General features: G+C 49.5%; 1 protein-coding gene across 1 annotated transcript in view; it reads right to left on the bottom strand.

Annotated features, from left to right (window-relative positions):
* Positions 1–19,491, bottom strand: part of LOC142586245 (solute carrier family 22 member 12-like) — a 78,440-nt gene that overhangs the window by 52,325 nt on the left and 6,624 nt on the right. The window contains exons 4-7 of the mRNA XM_075697494.1: positions 13,101–13,201; positions 11,026–11,180; positions 6,496–6,664; positions 5,036–5,183 (exon numbers count right to left, since the gene is read on the bottom strand). Coding sequence (XP_075553609.1) covers positions 5,036–5,183; positions 6,496–6,664; positions 11,026–11,180; positions 13,101–13,201 — 573 coding nt within the window. The remainder of the gene's footprint in view (positions 1–5,035; positions 5,184–6,495; positions 6,665–11,025; positions 11,181–13,100; positions 13,202–19,491) is intronic.

The raw sequence follows: 19,491 nt of genomic DNA, 5'->3' as shown, positions 1-19,491 counted from the left end.
CAGCGGGTCTATCCCATCACAACATATTTTGCGGCCCCAGACAACTCATGCAAGGGAATTGTTCCTGGTCTTTTGCCCCGTACACTGTCTTCCAAGCTAGTGGATGAGCTTTTGGCTCCTGGAACTCAAACACTTCAAGCACGAATGACGGGTCAAACCAACGTTGCGTTGGTAACATTTGAAGGACTTAAAGTGCCTCGCTACGTGCGTTTCTATGGTGCAGAACTCCGCTGCTACCCCCACCGACCCCGCCAACTGGTCTGCAAGATATGTCACCAGCTCGGCCATTGGGCTGATTACTGTCCTACGCCGCACGTGGTCATTTGCGCGACGTGCGGGACTGACAACCCCACCCCGTCACATCCATGCACCCCACACTACAGATCCTATGACGGGACCCACCCTACAGCGGATCCAAACTGCCCGCGGCGTGCTAGGCAGACACTGAACAAAGCTTGGGTGCGGAAAGCTCTCGAGAAAGAGCAGCGTGAACTCCAACCCTGCAGCGACCCGACCACTACTACAGATACGGCGGAGACCCGAACGTCGCGCGCCCCAACGAAGGAGACCAGAAAAGTCCGGTCGGAGACCCGTTCGAGATCCCGTCGCAAGTTCCGGACCCGCTCCAAGTTTCGGTCCCGATCCCTCGAGGCATCGGTGCGCCTCCCAGAGAAGCGCCCTCCTTCCCCATCTTCCCAACAATCCTACAAGAAGGCCCTGCAGACCAACGCCCCAGCCAAGGTGACCCTGGTCCCTTCAGGGGTGCAGCGGATCCCGGAGAAGAAAACAGCAATGGAGGCGCCTCGGGAGGTAGGTCGGGCGGAGGGTCCCCCACAGCTCGCTCCGCCCCGTAACACTCTCCCTACCCCTTCCCCTATTACCAATTCGTTATCAAATCCCGATCCTCTAATAGAAATAGCCCGCCTACGTCGTGACATGGAGGTGCGCTGTGAGCGCCTGCAAAAACAAACGGACGCGCTGGTGGCAGACATGAGCATTAGTATGCAGGCGGCTCTGGACAGGATAGAACGCTAAATGGAGGCCCTTCAAATAGGGATAACGGAGCAAGTGAAATCATGTATAGAGTGCACTTTCGCACGCATGCAAGTTCCTGAGTTTAGCGGTAACAACGAAAGCGCGCTTTCCGACCAAGGCTCTCGGGCGCAACATTCCTATGTGGGCACCCGGCGCCCGCATCCCTATGCACGACCGCCTGCTTACTCTCGCGATGACGATGGCGATGCGCAACGCGGAGCAACTAGTGGTGTGGCAGTGGAATTGTAGGGGATTCCGCCGAAAACGAGGTTCCCTACAGCAGTATATCGCCACATCCACGAGCCCTCCCGATGCCATCCTCTTATAGGAAGTCAATTGCACACCTTCTTTATCCGGCTACAGCACGCTCTCGGGTGTCTCTCCTCTTGTGGGAGCCTTAGTTTCGAAACATGTCGCATGCATACCACTAACATTGACATTCCTCACCAAATATTGGAAATAATTATGCAAGGTAAACGCAGCGAGAGTCTGTTTATACTCAATGCATACAGTTCCCCCCGTTCGCGAACGCACTGTTTTCAGCACTTATATACTAACAGAATTTGATTGGTTTGGACGGGTTTGTGTGGTGGCCGGCGACTTTAACGCTCCGCATACTGCATGGGGTTACGTTAAATCGCAGGCTAAAGGGACCCGCTTATGGAATGCCATCTTTAACATGAGATACACACTGCTTACCGACCCAGAGCACCCCACTCGGATAGGCAACAGCGTATCTCGTGACACCTGCCGTGACCTTACCTTCGTGCGCAATACTGGCCCAGTCGTTGCGCACGGGCCTTTAGAGGAGCACCTTGGTAGTGACCCCTACATTGTGGCGACCACCTTGTCATTACGGGGTGCGCGCAGGCCCGAGCGAAATGTGCGTATAACGGATTGGGCGAAATTCAGGGAACGTCGCCAGGACCCACCTGAGCGGCAAGGGTACGAACGCTGGCTTGATTCTCTCGCGCAAGATCTAGAGGCCACCACGAGCACACTGCGCATCACAACCGAGACACCAGACATAGACCCGCATTTACTACATCTTTGGAACGCCCACAAAGGGTGGACACGACGATGGAAACGACAACGCCTCAACCGCAAACTTAGGAAACGTATAGATCAAATTACACGGGAATCTCAGGAGTATGCAGAGATCCTTACGAGGAATAAATGGCGAGGATTTTGCGATCGCCTCTAAGGCACATTGACCACAGCAAAAACGTGGTCGATTCTTCGCTCACTCACAGATCCCACCACAACAAAGGAAAAAACATTTCAACAGCTGCACATCCTAATGCACGAGTACAGGGACGATGTCTCGACACTCCTCAGAGAGCTGGAGAAGCATTTCATACCCACAGGCCCGCCGCCGCAGTACCCTGGCTATCCTTATGTAGGCGAGGCGAACGAATTCCTAGATGCGGACATCACATCTGACGAGGTGCGGGTGGTCCTACAAGACCTACGCCGCAACACGGCACCGGGAGCCGACCACATCCGATTCGCCACCCTTCGTAACCTCAGTGACGCGGATATTAACCACCTCACCCATATCTTCAATGATTGCCGGCGCAAGGGCATGCTTCCCCAAGCATGGCGACACGCCGACATCACACTGATCCCCAAACCGGGCAAGCCTGTTAAGCTTGAAAACTTACGACCCATCTCCCTAACATCCTGCGTCAGTAAGCTCATGGAGTATGTACTCTTGCGGCGTCTGCAGCCCTTCCTCAAAGAAAAATCATTTTTTCCAAACTCTCAATTCGGATATCGCGCTCATCTGTCTGCCAAAAATGTGCTTTTACAATTGTGGGAGGAGGTCATAGGACCTCCGTCGTCCGTCCAGACGAGAGCACTCATCGCCTTAAACTTAAAAGGGGCATTCGATAATATTGAACATGACCTCATCCTTCGCAATGTTGCACATTCACACTGTGGAATTCGTATGTACAACTATATCCGCGGATTTCTTCGAAATCGCACGGCCACCGTAGGAATGGGACAGCATCGATTCGGTACGATTCGCCTTGTAGGACGTGGGACACCCCAGGGCTCAGTTCTTTCCCCTACGCTATTCAATATCGCGCTCACAGGGCTGCCCCGGCTACTGGACCAGATCCCTGATGTCGCCCACGCTATTTATGCGGACGACATTACTATCTTGTCGACACTGGGTTCCGACGGAGCCATTCAGGACCGACTGCAGCAAGCAGTCGATACAGTTTCCGAGTACGCGAGCAAATGCGGCTTAAGATGTGCTCCGGAAAAGTCGGAGCTCATAATCATTCGCCCCCGGAGCCGTTCCTCTAGTCCCCCTATTACTGTGCACGTGGATGGCACACCTATACACAGGTTAATTGTGCTCGTATCCTCGGCCTACATGTCCAAGCGGATGGCAGGTCTAACTATACTGTTGCCCTTCTATCCAGACAGATTGAGCAAATTCTGGCCATGATCCGGAGGGTCTCCAACAGGTGCTTGAGCCTTCGAGAAGAGGACCTGCTGCGCTTGGTGGAGGCATGCGTGATCAGCCGGCTTACATACCACCTCCCATTTCGGCGGTTGACCCAAGCGCAACAACTTCGCATAGACGCAATGATTCGAAAAGCGACGAAGCTGGCCCATGGCCTCCTGAACTATACTTCCACACGCCGTCTCCTTAACTTAGGGACACATAACACACTAGGCGAGCTGCTAGAGGCACATTGGGTCCGCCAGCGCCAGCGCCTCCTACTCACTCCTACTGGCCGCCACCTTCTCACACGGCTAGGATACTCTGTCCCACCCCTTGAGTCTGAAACCCGTCCAACGATCTTGTCGTCAGCGATACGCCAAGCACTAAGTATTCATCCATTGCCACGTAATATGCACCCCGAGCATGACAAATGGTGGCGCAAAGCCCCTGTACGATACATTGGCCGCATGCTTGCAAACATCCCGGAAACACATACCTTATACACGGACACACCACGCACTCAAGAGGGCTATACCTCGGTTGTTTTCAATGGCACCGAATGCCCTGAGAGACTATGCTGCAATGCGCAGAACAAATGCCGCTTACGGAGAAACTCTCGGTGTGGCTCTTGCAATTCGATACGCCATCCGTGTTCCTGAGAAAGTGTATATATTGACGGACTCGCAATAGGCATGCCGGGCGTTCCTATCAGGACATGGCATCCCGAGACCGGCGCACCAAATTCTCAAACAGATCCCGCAGAATACACCAACCACATCTCCCCGCATCCACTTACTCTGGACCCCTGGTCATACCTCGCTGCCGGGTAACGAATGCGCACATGCGGTTGCCCGAGAAATTTCCCTCCGGGTGACTCGGCGTGGTGAGGCGACTAGTTCAGAGTAGGGGAATCCCTTGCTCAGTTACAAAGACATACTCCGTCATTATACACGTATTCGTCCCACCCACGCCGCACCACCACCGTCCTTCTCGCGGGAGGAAGCAGTGGCATTACGGCAGTTACAAACCGCAACTTTTCCTAATCTTGTCTCTCTCAATAAATTCTACCCACACTGTTATGCAGATCATTGCCCTGGCTGTGGCAGCTCGCCCACAATCTTCCGCGTCACGATTGAGTGCACTGCAAACCTCTTTCCTCCCTTGCCAACTCTCCTTCGCCCCCTACGCAACAAAGAGCTGTGGGACGATGCCCTCCGCGACAGACCTCCCGAGGTCCTCCAAGCTGCGATACAACGGGCTCGAAACATCGCCGGAATCATCTTAAGGACCCTGGACTGAGGGTTCCTCCCACACTGCTCTCGCCATTTAAATATTATTAATAACGATGTTTTAGACTGTCCCATAATTCCCACGGTGGCTCAATCGCTTCCATTGCAGCTCCCGTATAACTCCCGTATAGGCACCAGCGCCAGAGTTCCCTCTAGTAATTATTGTATGAAGGTCCTTGGTGTAACACATCCTCCATCGTCGCTGCGTGGCCAAAGCAGGCGCCGCGACTGTACACGTGGCGCCACCTACCTTCTCGAGTTCGTTGCACGCCTTCCGCCAGAGGAACTGGGCCTTCCGCTTGCGGACGCCGTTCAGCCGCGCGGCGCGCATCATCACCGCCTCGGCTTGGTCCAAGTTGCCACGCGCCACCAGCCACCGCGGAGATTCGCTCACGGCGCTGCATTAGGTGCATGTCAAAATTGAGAGGGCGTCTCGATGGATGTTCCCAATATCGTTGATCGTGCGATATTTGATTCTCTTATAGGAACCATACACTAATAAGTTTTGTTGGTGAGCTAGTTGGTTCATGCTTACACGGGGTGATAGCACGCGTAGAAACATGAAGCAAGAACGGTACACTACGTATCGCTGTGCCAGCCGATTGATGCTGAACACTTTCATATCATAAAACTCGTGGCCACTTGGCGCAAAATGGAAATAAAAGAAAGGTATGGGACAAGGTGAGTACTAATTTCTGATGTACGATGTGTTTTTTGCCTGTGTCGGTAATTAGCGCTCTCCTAGCCCTTTTTATTTCTATTTTGTGGTAATTAGCCATATGTTTTATTGTCTGAACTTGATTAGCAAGAACAGAAATGTCCTCTCATTATTGACATGTTGTTTTACATTCTATAATTGCAATATTAAACCACACACTGCTTAGCGCGTAATTTTGCCGCACAACGATGATCGTCATCAATCTTGTGCGCGTTTTTCTTCGTTAACACTTCGCACTCAACGATTTACTGTCGGGAATGCCATGCATGGCTCGGCATCCTATATCTTTATCCTTGCTGACAGGAAAGCAGCGGGCGCATAATGTTAACGAAAGGATATGCACGCGTGAGTGTCGACGATTATCGTATAATAAATGGCACAATAAATTGTGCACAAATTTTAGAAATCTACCTTGAACCTTCGAATTATTTTAAATGCAACAACGCTCTGAAATGTGCCACGAACTACATTGCCATTCCAGTTAAGATTGCTCCCAACTGCTAGGAGGACGTTTTGGGATGCTTAACTGAAACGCCAATGCATTCTGTGGCATAATTTAAGAACAATTATCTCGAGACGGTAATGCTAATCTTAGTATTTCTGCTAGGCAGAAATAAAATTCACTATTGCTCGATTTCAACCTTGAAATCTGCAACATGTGCCCCAATGTGAATGGCTAAAGAATGTAATTATTGAACATCATAAATTAGGTTCTTGGGCTTACAGCTTCTCATGCAGGTATTATCAGCTTGTATCAAGTTAACCAGTGAACTTTTTTTTTATTTAGCTTCCTGGGCACTGCAATTTTTCATGCAGGTAATGCCTCTTTCAGAAATCCGCCAGACAACTGAAGAAGAGATATATCCGTCACAGGAGATATTTAAAGAAAATCTTCCGGGGAAAAAAAGAAAGAAGAGCTGTTCCTTACAGGCGCACAGATTAAGCGTGCACCACTCTATAGCTGTCTCGGCTAGGCAGAGTGACCGACTCACAGGATGGCGATTACGCATGCGCAGACGGGCAGGCAGCAGCACAGCTGCACAGATCGCCACGTGAGCCGGGGCTTGTCAAGCATGCCCACGAACAGCTGCCCGCAGGAAAATCCAAGCTGTGAGATCAGGGCGAACAGCGCCACGTACTCGCTCGACACGATCTCGAACACTGCGATTGCGCACGCAAGCCGTGTGTACAGTAATGGCATAGGCCTGCAAAAGTATTGGCAGTACTAAATATGACGGCGCGAAGGACGCGAAGTAGGCAGGATGGGCAACAGGTGACCATGAAACTGCACTGTTTCGACCACTTAGCGGTGCTGTACTATATAGCTAGCGTAGCGGTGCCAATGTATTGCCGACATTTGAGCAGCTAACTCGCCGGATTTTCAGAGACAACGCTTGCTCGCGAAGTTGTCGAAGTTCGAAAACTGCGAAGAAGCTGGAGTAACTTGCAAGCTGACATACATCAGCGCTATGCGCTGATGTTTTCCCTTTAACTGTACTTTAAGCGGACAGTCGGATCTGGCTACGAGGTGATGCACCCTCTTAAGGCGATGCGCTTGCTCTTGCGCACCATCCCTGTTTACATGAACATGACAGTAATGTACAGGTGATGTGTAGAACGTAGGGACCATAACGCGCAGGGGCGTAGCCAGGGGGGAGGGGGGGGGGCTTATGGGGCTTCAGCCCCCCCCCCCCGAAATTTTTTCGTGTTGTCATGCGCCGCCAACCAAAACAACCCCCGGCGCCGGAAATCATGCTCCATTTTGTCTAGGATGCCCTTTTCACGCTCGAAAAGACATTTTAGCACGAACATTGCGTACTCGCGCTGGGTATCGCTGCAACACCCATGCACCGGGAGTCGCATATCGTAACGGAAGGAGCTCCATCCGAGCACAAAGTCTCAAAGGCGTTTTGATGGCGAGCGGGCTGGTCGCGGCATCTCGCGGAGGCCGTGGTATCTAGGGAGCGCTTGGATTTCAATTCTGAAACTTTATGGGCATAAAGTTCTCGCAATCTTTTGATGCGAAAGGTGCATTGACATTTCCGAAGTCGTGATTTAGGTTTTAATTCCGGAATTTCGTGGGTTTAATGCTGTTGTAAACATTTGACACCAGAGGTGCAGTCACTTTACTAAAGTCGTACACCGTACCATACAACGACACAAGCCCAATCAACACACTATTAGACTAGTTGACAAAGAACACAGCGAGGCACGATGAGACGAAGCGTTGCGGTGGTTCATTTTTTCCGTCATTTTTTTTTCACCCGCGCCAAAGAAACTTTGTCAAGGCACTGATGCCCCCCAGCAAAGGCAACTACGTTCTTCTTTATTTTTTTTTACTTTGGCTTTTAATGGCGCGCACACATTGAGCTTCTTCAGTTTTCTTGTTCTCCTACCCGCGGGCTGCCAGAGCCAGCCAGAGCGCATGCGTTCGTTTTTATCTGGCCGAGTGGATTTTGGCCTGCCAGAGTTTTGGGCTCCTCCTGGCTAGCAGACGAGAAAAAGAAACAATGGTCGCTCGCCGCCATCACTGTGGGGACTGCACGTTTGCAACGCGTTCGCTTGAGCGCAACCTCTCCAGAAAGCCTTGTCTCGCCGGTGTATAGGATACCGAGCATGATGAGTATGGTTCCCTGTGGGCCAAGCGTTTCACGTTTTCTTCGATATTCCTTCGGTAGCCCCACTAGGTGCCCAAAGTAGGCATTGGATAGCAGCCAATATGCTTTCCTTCCCGTTATTTCATTTCGGTGCCTCCCCCCCCCCCCGCAGCACACACACACACACAAAAAAAATATTGTTGCGGCGCAGCGAATTGTCGCGTGGTGAAAGTTCGATTTTGTCACTTCTTTTGCGGAAAGTAATGGGCCACGGGACGCTTCAGTTGCCGGATATTCTAATTACATTATTGCGATAGCAATTATACGGACACTCCAGGCGCATTCCTGCCGTCGCCGTCGCCTTGATGTTCCGTATAAAGTCCAAGGGCGGTAACATCGTGACCGCGCGCCGCGTGCTGTATGTGCGAGTGAAAGGGAGTGGGTGGGGGTGGCATGGGTGAGTTGTTTAATGAGCCGGCGATGGTGGCTCCGACTTGTGTGCGCAAGGAAGAAAAGCGGGGAGCAAGCGCGCCGCCTTCCGTGTCACACAATACATCGGATGGAGTGGAGGGAGGGGGGCTGGTGATCTGTTAATCTGTGGTTGCGCAACATGTTTATTTGCCTTGTTTGACGCATCATATACAGTGACTTTTTCTTAGATACATAGACTTATCGGAGACTTATACGTATATTTAAATATCTTGTTGCGAGGTTTTGTGTATATGTGCAGGGAACTTTGTTTCCAGTGACACTTTTCTGCCCTTTATCAAGCGGTATCTTCGCATTTGTATATTCCATTGTATCTTCGCGTTTTTAATGTACGAAGGCGAGTCAAATGAAAGTGAGCCAACCCACCCTGCGCAATAATGGTTCGGCTCACTACCTGCGAGGCATGCGTGTGGCACAGAGGCATCTCACATTTACAAAGGGACACGCAGGTGTGAGGATCAAGGTTTTTTAATGCTTTCAAACACTGGGTTGAACATGGTTGCGTGACATAATGGACTCTCCAAAATTTGAACAGCGTGGTGTCGTGAGGTTTTTTACCAGATGAAGATGTTTCCGACAAAGAAATTAGTCGCCGTATGGCTGCCGTGTACGTTGAACATTTCATTTAACTGGTCACTGTGAAGCGTTGGAGCAAACGGTTCAAAGAATGACGTAAAAGTTGCAAAGACTATCCAAGACCGGGCCAAAGCCACCGTGCAATCACCCCCAACACAACTGCAAAAGCTGATTAGAAAAGAACGGAGGATAAGCATCAATGAATCGGCAGGACGTGTGAACATCAGTCATGGTTCGGCTCCCACCATAATTCATGAACATCTCGGTTATGGGCTCTTGTGTGCGCAATGTATGCCCAAGATTTTGAGCCACCGCCAGAAGACAGAGAGGTTCGGCGCTGCCTTGACTCATCTGGTCCGGTATCATGATGAGGGTGACGACATTTTTGTCTGCAATTGTGGCCGGGACGAATCATGGTGCCACTAGTGCGAGCCTGAAATACGATGGCAGAGCTTACAGTGGAAACATTTACATTCAACACGCCCAAGGAAAGCAATGGCCGTCATTTCTGTCGGAAAGGTTTTGTTGATTTTCTTTTTCGATCGTCAGGGGCCATTATTGACCAAATTTGTTAAGCCTGGAGAAACTATCAATCGTTTCCGATATTGTTAAGCGTCAGATCGGCTGCGTGTCGCAATCAAGAACAAACGACGTGAAAAATTGAGGAATGGGGCCATCTTGCTCCACGATAATGCCCTTTCCCACGTCGCTGATATGGTTAATAAAAAAACTGGCAAAGTTCAAGTGGGGAACGTTGCAACATCCGCCATACAGCCCAGACCTGTCGCCTTGCGACTTCCACTTTTTGTGGAATTTGAAAAAACAGCTCAAGCGAACCAGATTCTTGTCGGACAATGACGTGAAAGATTCAGTTACAGACTTTTTGAAGCAGCAACCCAAGGAGTTTTATGAGACGGGAATCACGCGACTCGTTAGTCAGTGGGACAAATGTTTAAATGCTCATGGAGACTACTTTTAAATAAAGTACCCCGTTTGTCATATTTTCGCATTGGCTCACTTTCATTTGACTCGCCCTAGTATATTTTGCAGAACTCCTTTTTATATGTTGCTCTCTGTTGCGACTTTTTGGAATTTCGGAGCAATTACTCAAAATACACGACCAGTGACGGCTGCTCCTACGCAATACATTCTAACAAAGGACAGCATCATTGAGATTTTTCCCTGGTCGTTGCATATGTACAAAAATGTAAACATTCCTCTTGAATGACAGAGAGATGCAAATGAGATAAAGGCAGGTAGGCTAACAAAGTTTATTAAAATATTTCTCCTCAACTTGTTCATTTCGTAGCCTTTACATTTTTCATGTCAGCGGCATGCACTGCTTTGCTCGTTTCAAAGTGATATAGTTCTAAAGTTCGTGTGATATTTGTTTTACTCATTAAATATACAGAAAACATGGAATCATTGATATCAGTTATTCAGGCACAATTTTTGAGACATACAAGTATATTGTTTTATGAAAATTAGCTATTTTATTTGTCTTGACAGTGCGTAGCGTTCAAGAATTCGTTTGCAGCATCTTTGGCAATGGCAACGTAGCTATTATTAATGTTTAATGCATTTGATCCCTCGAAAATTTCTATAAGGAGGAGGCCGAGCTGCAAAGTGAGCCTCCCCCGAACGAAATTTCTGGCTACGCCACTGATAACGCGTTTCCGGCTTCGCAATAACTTCCGGCGCACGTAGTCAGCAAAATCACGACCTTCGAGATCTGTATCTGTTACTCAGAAGAAGCCGTCGCAGGGACGTGCATTTGGACGCCACCTATTCAAAGGACAAAGTCTTAAGCAGTTTAGTCTCGTGCATCCCGGCAATTGAAGGAAGAGTTCGCTCGCTTACTGAGAACGAAGCTGGTGATATAGAGGATGATCAGGCACAGCCCCAGGACACAGCGGAATAGCATGAACAGCTGCAGCGACTTAACGAAGTAGATGGCCAACGAGCTCGCCGAAGCCATCACCACTCCCAGAAGAATCGTCGGACGCCGGCCGGCCCTGCGAGAATGAGAAGAGATGGCAGCTTTCAGCGGGCGCTCCGACGCAATGACTGTATACACTTCGCGCCCCGTCGCGTGCGAAAATATACGCACGCTTTTGCGTCGTTTATACACCGCTGATGTGCTTAAATTCAAGTAGGGCCGATACCATAGTGAGAAATTAATTATCGGTTATAGGGAGTCAACTGGTTCATGTTTCGCTAACTTTCAAAGTTTTTTTCTTTTTTGCGTATATCTTTACTGAATGCCTTTAACAAAAAAGAAACGTGTTTATATTATTGCGATACCAATGATATGAACACTCTAGGCTAATTTCCGCTGCCATCAGCGGCGACTTGATGTTCTTTATAAAGTCCAAGTGCGATAAAATCGCTGTCAAGCGTCCTATGCTGTGCGTACGAGTGAAAGCGTGCGAGGGTGAGCCGAGGATGGTGACTCGATCTCGCGCGCGTAAGGAAAGAAGGTGGGGAGGTAGCCCGCCGTCTTCCATTGCGCGCAACGAAACGGGTGTGGTGGGGGTGGTCTCTGTGTGTGTGTGTGTGTGTGTGTGTGTGTGGGGAGAGGGGGGCGTTCTACGTTGGCGGTGGCTGGGTATGGCTCGGCTCAGCGCGGCTGCGCGGGCCCTATCTTGAAAGCGATCTGCGGTGGGTACAGAGTCAAGGCGCGCCGAGGACTGATAGCTTCGTGTGCGTTGCGTTCTCGTCGCTCAGTTCACGTTGAAGTCAAAGACAACGCGATGGGCAATTCACTCGCTGCTGCTGCCGTTCTTCCTCCCGCCAGCGTTCTGGCAGCGAGCGTCCACGCTCATCGAGTGAGACGTGTTTACGGTTGCCTGTGCGCGCGTGACACCACGCTTGTTAATTTAGTAAGTAAGCAAATCTCGAAAAGTTATAATAATAATAATATTTGGGGTTTTACGTGCCAAAACCACTTTCTGATTATGAGGCACGCCGTAGTGGAGGACTCCGGAAATTTCGACCACCTGGGGTTCTTTAACGTGCACCTAAATCTAAGCACACGGGTGTTTTCACATTTCGCCCCCATCGAAATGCGGCCGCCGTGGCCGGGATTCGATCCCGCGACCTCGTGCTCAGCAGCCCAACACCATAGCCACTGAGCAACCACGGCGGGTTCTCGAAAAGTTTATACGGCCGATAAAACTACTATCCTTACTTCGTATAGCTGTATAATAATTTGCTAAACTGTTACTTTTGAACAGTTCACTAACCTATTGGCTATCGCCCCAATTTTTTTTTCTGCAGTGTAAGAAATTATATTGAATTCGCAACGTCCCAAACTTCTCGAATGTCCGGAAGCTGCACTGTAGGCGTCGCGATACTCCACCACCATTTCGCGTTGGTACGAACAGTAGCACGTATTAATAAAGACAACGCAAGACGACGCCGACAGTACATTCATTACACGGAGTAAGACATCTAGGAGGTGAAACTCCCCTCAGCGCGAGCGAGCGCGGGCGACCAGATAAAGTCACAATTGTTGTATGCGCCGACGGGGCCATATACAGTGGCGGCGCCATGCGGCGCGTCGTAGAAGCCGCGGCGAAAAAAAAATGCAGCGCCCGGGCACCGGCGCGCTCTCAACGGCGGTAATTTCTTTCCAGGCCGCCAGGCGCCGCCAGCACGATAACGGCTCCGCGGGCTTGTGACCTTTTCTGGTCGCCGCAAACAGCGGAGTTTCCTAAATGTTTCCTGCTCCGTGATTCATTACCAAGTAGGTTGCGGAATCTTGAGATTATTTTCCTGATCTGCTACTCCCACTGGTGGGGAGGAAGATGTCTCTGAACATTACGGTTACGTTCTATCATATAGGGCTCGTGGGCTAAGGAGACGGCAAGTGTCTGCGGAGAGCGCTGGAACGAGGGCAGTGCCACGAAGCGCGCCTACGCCTGTTCGCCTACCTGTCGATCAGGAAAGGCAGCACCCAGGCTACCAGGCCGCCGGCGATGAAGCCGAATCGCGTGAAAGGCCGCAGCCACTGCCGCGAACACACCAGGTCCCACTGCGACCGAACAAGAGTTGAGTGCACTTTTAGTTCCACTAAATTCCCTTTCATTCACAATTTTTGTTACTGTTCAATGTAGTCGCAAGAGTGTAGCATATATAGACGTGGAAGTATAAGTATCATAATCTAAGGACTATATCGAGACCTTCTAAGCAGGACAATCAATGCGCGTAAACAAGAGCTGCAATAGCAAATCAATAAGGCATCACACGATACGATAAGGGAGGATCATGAACTCGTGAAGTTATGACTAATATTCAAGAAAACGACAACATTCAAAGTAAATAAGGCTACTATGCATACGAAAGGAAATAAAAGAATAAAAAGATATTAAAATGTACCTACAGTACTTATTATACCCTGAGTAGAAAACAAACGCCGAAGCCGCAGCTATTGCTTCGTCTAGACCCTCGGTCATGTAGTGATCATGGGTCTGAGCCGTTCTATACCGAAACGTCACATACATGGACATACTTTTCTAACTACAAGCCAGAGCAAGAACTCGATAGCCGTCACTGCGCTCTCCTAGGCATCCTAAGGGTTATGACATATCGACGCTGAAGAGGTCGTAGGTTCTATTCCTGGCTGTTGCTGCATTTTGATGGGGGCTGATCGAGCCGCCACTGCAAAAACTACAGCACATCATGCAATGCGCTAAGGCTGTGACGTTCACTTAACAGCAAGTTGAAATTGAAAGACCATTTTCAATTGTCTGTGAAATCCTGGCAGTCCCTGAAATCTCTTGTCCCTGAAGCTTACCGGAAAATAAATCAAGGAGATTATAAAAATACATATAACAAACTTTCTGTAGCGGAAAAGACCAAATGGAAGGCAAATCCAAAACGCCATCGATATCCTAAAGGCAGGCACGTACGCAGGATATTTTTTCGGGGGGGGGGGGGGGGGCAACCTAAGGCAACTTTTCTATGCAAATGAGGGGGAGGGTATTTTACTAGCACAAATGTGAATAATGCCCACCATTTGCCATAAAGACGCGTAAAGCCGCAAAAGAGAATAGAAATAACATGTATCTCACAGGTACGCTTGTGAGATACACCTCTTCTTTACTTGGCAAACAAAGAACCACATAAAATGGACTCGCGCATGAAAGATGCGCAGGAACAACCTTGCAAAGAATAACTTAACAAGCGAAAGTTCAAAAATAAAGATTTCTAGTAGCGTTTTTATGAATTGGCTTTGGAAGAATTACAGAGAAATGCATATTTGCGGAACAATCAAAGTTCTTTTGAATCCCTACTTTACTACTCTACCAAGTGCCAAAACCGACTTGTGTTGTTATTTGGGAAGTTGCGTGACGACGCCTGGTCACCATGGGGTCCCGTACAACCGCGTTGAACGCAGGACGCTGCGGTTCTAGACGTAGTGCGCTCAGCGCGGAAGGTTAGAAAAACAACCCCATTAGCACAGCAGGGAAGTGGCTACGTCAGGCGGCTCGATTGATAACTGTAGAAAAGTCATTCAAAACACACGGAATTATTTTCCACTTCCGGCGGCGTTGTCTCTACTTCCTTTTTAAATAAATGTATGTCGAGCCACAAATATTTTCACAAACAATTTTCGCTTTCCCTCCCTGTTTGGCTGTTACCTTGGCTGTGTCCCTTAGTAGATCGCTTAATTTCTCATCTCCTTGCGACTCTGTCTCCAGTTGCCAATTTCGCACGAAAAGTGAAGTACAATAAGGGAAACACTAGACGCGGTAACGGGTGACAGTCATTGCTTACAGATTGAACAGTTATTGCAGAGTTTGTGATGGACGCTGTTTAACAATATTTTATTTTCCACCTTATCTAACCCATATCGCGGATATATGGTTCCGAGAATCTTCCAGCGTCGCGGCGAGCCGTCACTCGAGGAAATAATGAGGCAAACGGAAAAGTTAAACGCAACTGGCGTTTTCTCCGGCCACAACTCGTCCCACGAGCACACAGACGAGCCGACTGAACCGAATTCCTTTCCTGGGCCCTGGATCAGTGTAAACAAAGAAGGTTGAACTAACGATGCAACAGAGATGTGCGTGATTGTTGAATACCTGGTGACATAAATATTGTGTTGGGCATTATAAATGAAATAAGATATGATAATTAAAGCTATACACTACGCCCTGCCTGATGCAATACATGGTGACAAATGAATTCATCTTGAGTTAATCGCGCGGGCACGGAATCGATTAGAAAACTGGCCTCACTCCCCAGGAGATACCGATAACTACAGCCATCCGAAAAGAGTGAAAAATTTGACAACCATTCCACTCTGTGAAGGTGGAATTGCAGCGAAAGCTGACTACAGTCAAAGCTCTCAAACGAAAAGCAAAATGTTTGACCTCCGCTGCGGGTCGGCCTGAAGATGGTGCAATACTGGGCGGTGGGGGTGAAGCAGGCATTAAGAACTCCCCATACGTAGGCCGATCCCGAAGATATTGCAATACCGGGCCCAACCACTGCGGAGGTGAAGCAGGCATTAACTCCCCATACGTACTCCGATCCCGAAGATATTACAATACCGGGCCAAACTGCAGTGGAGGTGAAGCAGGCATTAAGAACTCGCCACACGTAGGCCGATCTCGAAGATATTGCAATACCGGGCCCACCCGCGGCGGAGGTGAAGCAGGCATTAAGAACTCCCCATACGTAGGCCGACCCGACGATATTTCAATACCGGCCCCACCCGCAGCGGAGGTGAAGCAGGCTTTAAGAACTTCCCATACGTAGGCCGATGCCTAAGATACAGTTATACCGGGTCGATCCTCGGCGGAGGTGTATCAGGCGTTAAGCACCCCGCATAAGTGGGCGAACCCCGAAAGTAGTGCAACGTCGGGCCTATCCGCGGCAAAGGTGAAGCAGGCGTTAAGCACTCCCTATACGTAGGCCGATCCCGAATATTCCGAAGGGTGCGCGTTATAGGTACCCGAGTTCACAGGGGTATGTGCCATTGATCTTGGACCCTTTTTGCACTATCAGCAGGATCGGCCCACCTGATGATTTTTTCTTTCAACGGACGCCGAAAAATACTACGGAAGTTAGTCACACACTGCTTTCGCTGTAAAAGGCAGCAAAATGTTGACCACCGAGTAGGTTGATTTGTCGACGCTTTAGGAATGTGTGTGAGGAGTGGTGCCTTGGGCGGATAGGGGGGGGGGGTGTATGCGTACCCAGCCCTCCCCCCCTGGGTACGCGCCTGCTTAAAGGGACCCTCACTAGGCCTGGCCATTTGGAGCTGACAAGCGCAGTGCATACAGAGCTCATTAGCCGTCGTGTCTGCTAAGTATTAACTCCCTACGTGCCGCAAAAAGTGTTTAAACTTCAAACCAAACGCCGTTTGCCCTTTCCCTTGCGGGTGCCCCGCTCACAGCCGGAGAGCCGGAGCTTTTTTTCCCTCGTTCCAGCCACTTATGTGAAACTCCATGTATGTGGTAAATAAATGAACTAGAACTTAAACTTGATATCACGCAACTGCGCCTGTGTAGATCACCGTGCTGCGATGTCACTTACAGTGGCACGCATCTTTGAGAATTATTCAAAGCAACATCATTTATTTGTTTGATCTGTTGCTTTAATAGACGAATTGAATTTTAAAGAACTATTAAAACCTACAAACCGAATACCTGCGCGTCTTTGTTTGATTTCGTACCGCAGCAAGAGAGATGTACTTACGTTTCGTCTATACGTGTTTTCTTGTCGTGCAGTCGCGCGCGCAGAGAGCGAAACTGTCATTTTCTTCCGTGTTCTAGCGCGAGATCATGCTCTGTGATCCGCTTGCGTCTGCCTCGGGGTTCGTGTAGCACTGACTTATACCGCTAGTCAGGTGCTGTCGTACACAGCGCGCAAAATCGTGCGGTGTGTGGAACGAGACAAACGCAACAGCTCGCCCCCGAGACCGCCAGCGTAAGTGCGCCGTGCAGCAAGAAAGCGAGAAAAAGGAACCACAGGCGGGGCCCGTGACGTATACGTCACGTGATCCTCTAGCTCCGGTATGGGAGAACGCAGGGAAGGAGTTTCGCTTGCGCACCAGACGGGGGCCAAGTGCATATATGTTGGAGGTGACGCTCGCCTCCTGAAATCATGTGTTCGTGGCACTGAAATATTTTTATCTCCGCTATTATCGAACCAATTTGAAAAAATTATTGCGGTGGAATGCTCCTTAGAGGCCACGTAACAGCTTCCATCGCATAACCAGAAATTATGTGGCCTGGTTAGGGCGCCTTTAACAGGGACCATAGATCCACAGATGGTTGTCATGTGGGCATCTTAGGTGCAGCCCTACTTTTTACAGGTAGTGGCGCCTTGCTGATGAGTGCAGTCCGGGACAACTACGCAACAGGTGCGGTAGATGTGCAAGATCAGCTGGGTGAACGCGGAAGGAACCACTCGCGTGAAATGCTGGCGGATGGTCAGGAGCCTATAGAAGGGTTGCAGCTGGCGTCAATACAGCAGCGTAGGCAATGGTAACTTAGCGATACTGAAGTATATTATGGTGTCTTCGGCGTTCTCCCTGTCTGTATAAGCTGTCGTTTTCTCATAACGGTACATGCAGGATGCACTTAAGTATGTGCCGCTTTGCTTTCTTATAGACGTATTTTAGTGCGACAGCAATCATTACATGGACACTCCAGGAGAGTTTTCGCCGTCGCTGTCGCCGAGATGTTACCCGTGAAGTCCAAGTGCGATACGATAGCGCCCCGCGCGCAGTATGCTTCGAGTGCGAGGGAAAACGTGATAGAGTGAGCCGAGAAGGATGGCGGCTTGTGTGCGCCGTCTTCCGGCACGCCCACACTGCAGTGTTGAAGGTTGCGTGATAAAGCGCGCGCTAGGAGAGAAGAGCACGCGTCTTCTCTTCTAGCTCGGCCGTGACTGCGCATCGCTGTCCGCGAGGCTGAGCGCATAGGCGTGCCGCGCACCTTATCATGGAGGCAGCCTGCAGCGAATGCAGAGCCTATAACGGCGAGCTGAGATTGTTGAAGGCTTTATGTGCGCGGCATTTGCACGCGCCTATAGTGTAGGAGTTTAATGTAATTTTAGGTGATGCTGTGACACGAGTGGCCGCGCGAAGATTTCGCGACCCGCAGCCGCCGCTATTCATTACACTAGCGTCGTGACAGCGAGTGCTCGTGGTCATCGAGTGAGATACGATCATGTTTGCTGGTTAGTGCGCGACACTGCACTCGGCTATAAATTAGTAAGCGAATCTTAATTGCAGCTTATACGGCTGACAAATTTACGAACGTAACTTGGTGTTACACTTCCACGCACATTGATCACCGTCATAAAGTAGGTATTTTGTTTTGAAACGCCGAAAGTTGTCATGATTTATTTATTCCCAGCACGTGCTTGTATGGAAAATGCGCAAAGTGTTGTCGCCAGTGGGGATAACAATGCTTTTAGAAGTGCTGCTACAAAACTGGTTTGTCAAAACCTACATAAATTTTGCATCATTCCTGTAATGGTTGTCAGTTGTATTGCATCGTTGCTATTGTATTGTAGTTATCAACATTGTAACCCACTTTCCTGTCTAATACCTTGGAGCCTTGAGGGTAATTGAATATAAATAAATAAATAAATAAATAAATAAATATAATTTGCTGTCTCCATGACTGCTTAGTCTTTGCATCTGCACTTCGACATTTTTCTTTATATTGTCGCGAAAAGAGTGTACCGCGGGCCTGTTTGCTTTCTTTCCGCGAGTGTTCGATGCGGGGGAAGCATTTGTACAGAAATAACAGCGATGGCGCCGCGGGCATGTGCTGCCGCCCGGCCGACGCCGCCCCCGCACCTGACGTCACTACATGCACGTGTCGCGCCCTCTTCCCACGCTCGGCTGTCTCGGGCGTAAAAAGTTGATTAGTTATGGGCGAAGTGCCTTTGTATGCGGCGTGCTTAAGCGACCATTTTTGGCCCCTTAAACTATGGCACTTATTGGATGCTGTCGGCCTGCCTGGTCGCAGTAACAAAATAACCTGTCGGTGGAGAAACCCGCCGGTCCGCGGGTCCCTTGAATTCTGCGGAAACTTATTTAAGGAATATAGTTTGAGTAGTTTTCAGAGAGCAAAGGGAACAGCAGCAAACGGCGCAGCTTCACCACGGGAGACCAGGCCGTTCAGGCAGGCCATCGACGACAGGTATGATCTCGTTTTCTTTGTAGATATTTTGTACAGTTTAAACTTAAGGTAAATGCCAAGTTAATAAACCTAGTTGTTGAAATGTTACTTCTCGTCGTCGTACCTGCCGATCTGCACTTGTCCCTGCCGGACGTGATGCATACTTTGGAGTAAA

Source organism: Dermacentor variabilis, chromosome 6, assembly GCF_050947875.1.
Source record: "Dermacentor variabilis isolate Ectoservices chromosome 6, ASM5094787v1, whole genome shotgun sequence".
Classification (NCBI taxonomy): Eukaryota; Metazoa; Arthropoda; class Arachnida; order Ixodida; family Ixodidae; genus Dermacentor; species Dermacentor variabilis.
This window is presented reverse-complemented; position numbering and strand designations above follow the sequence as displayed.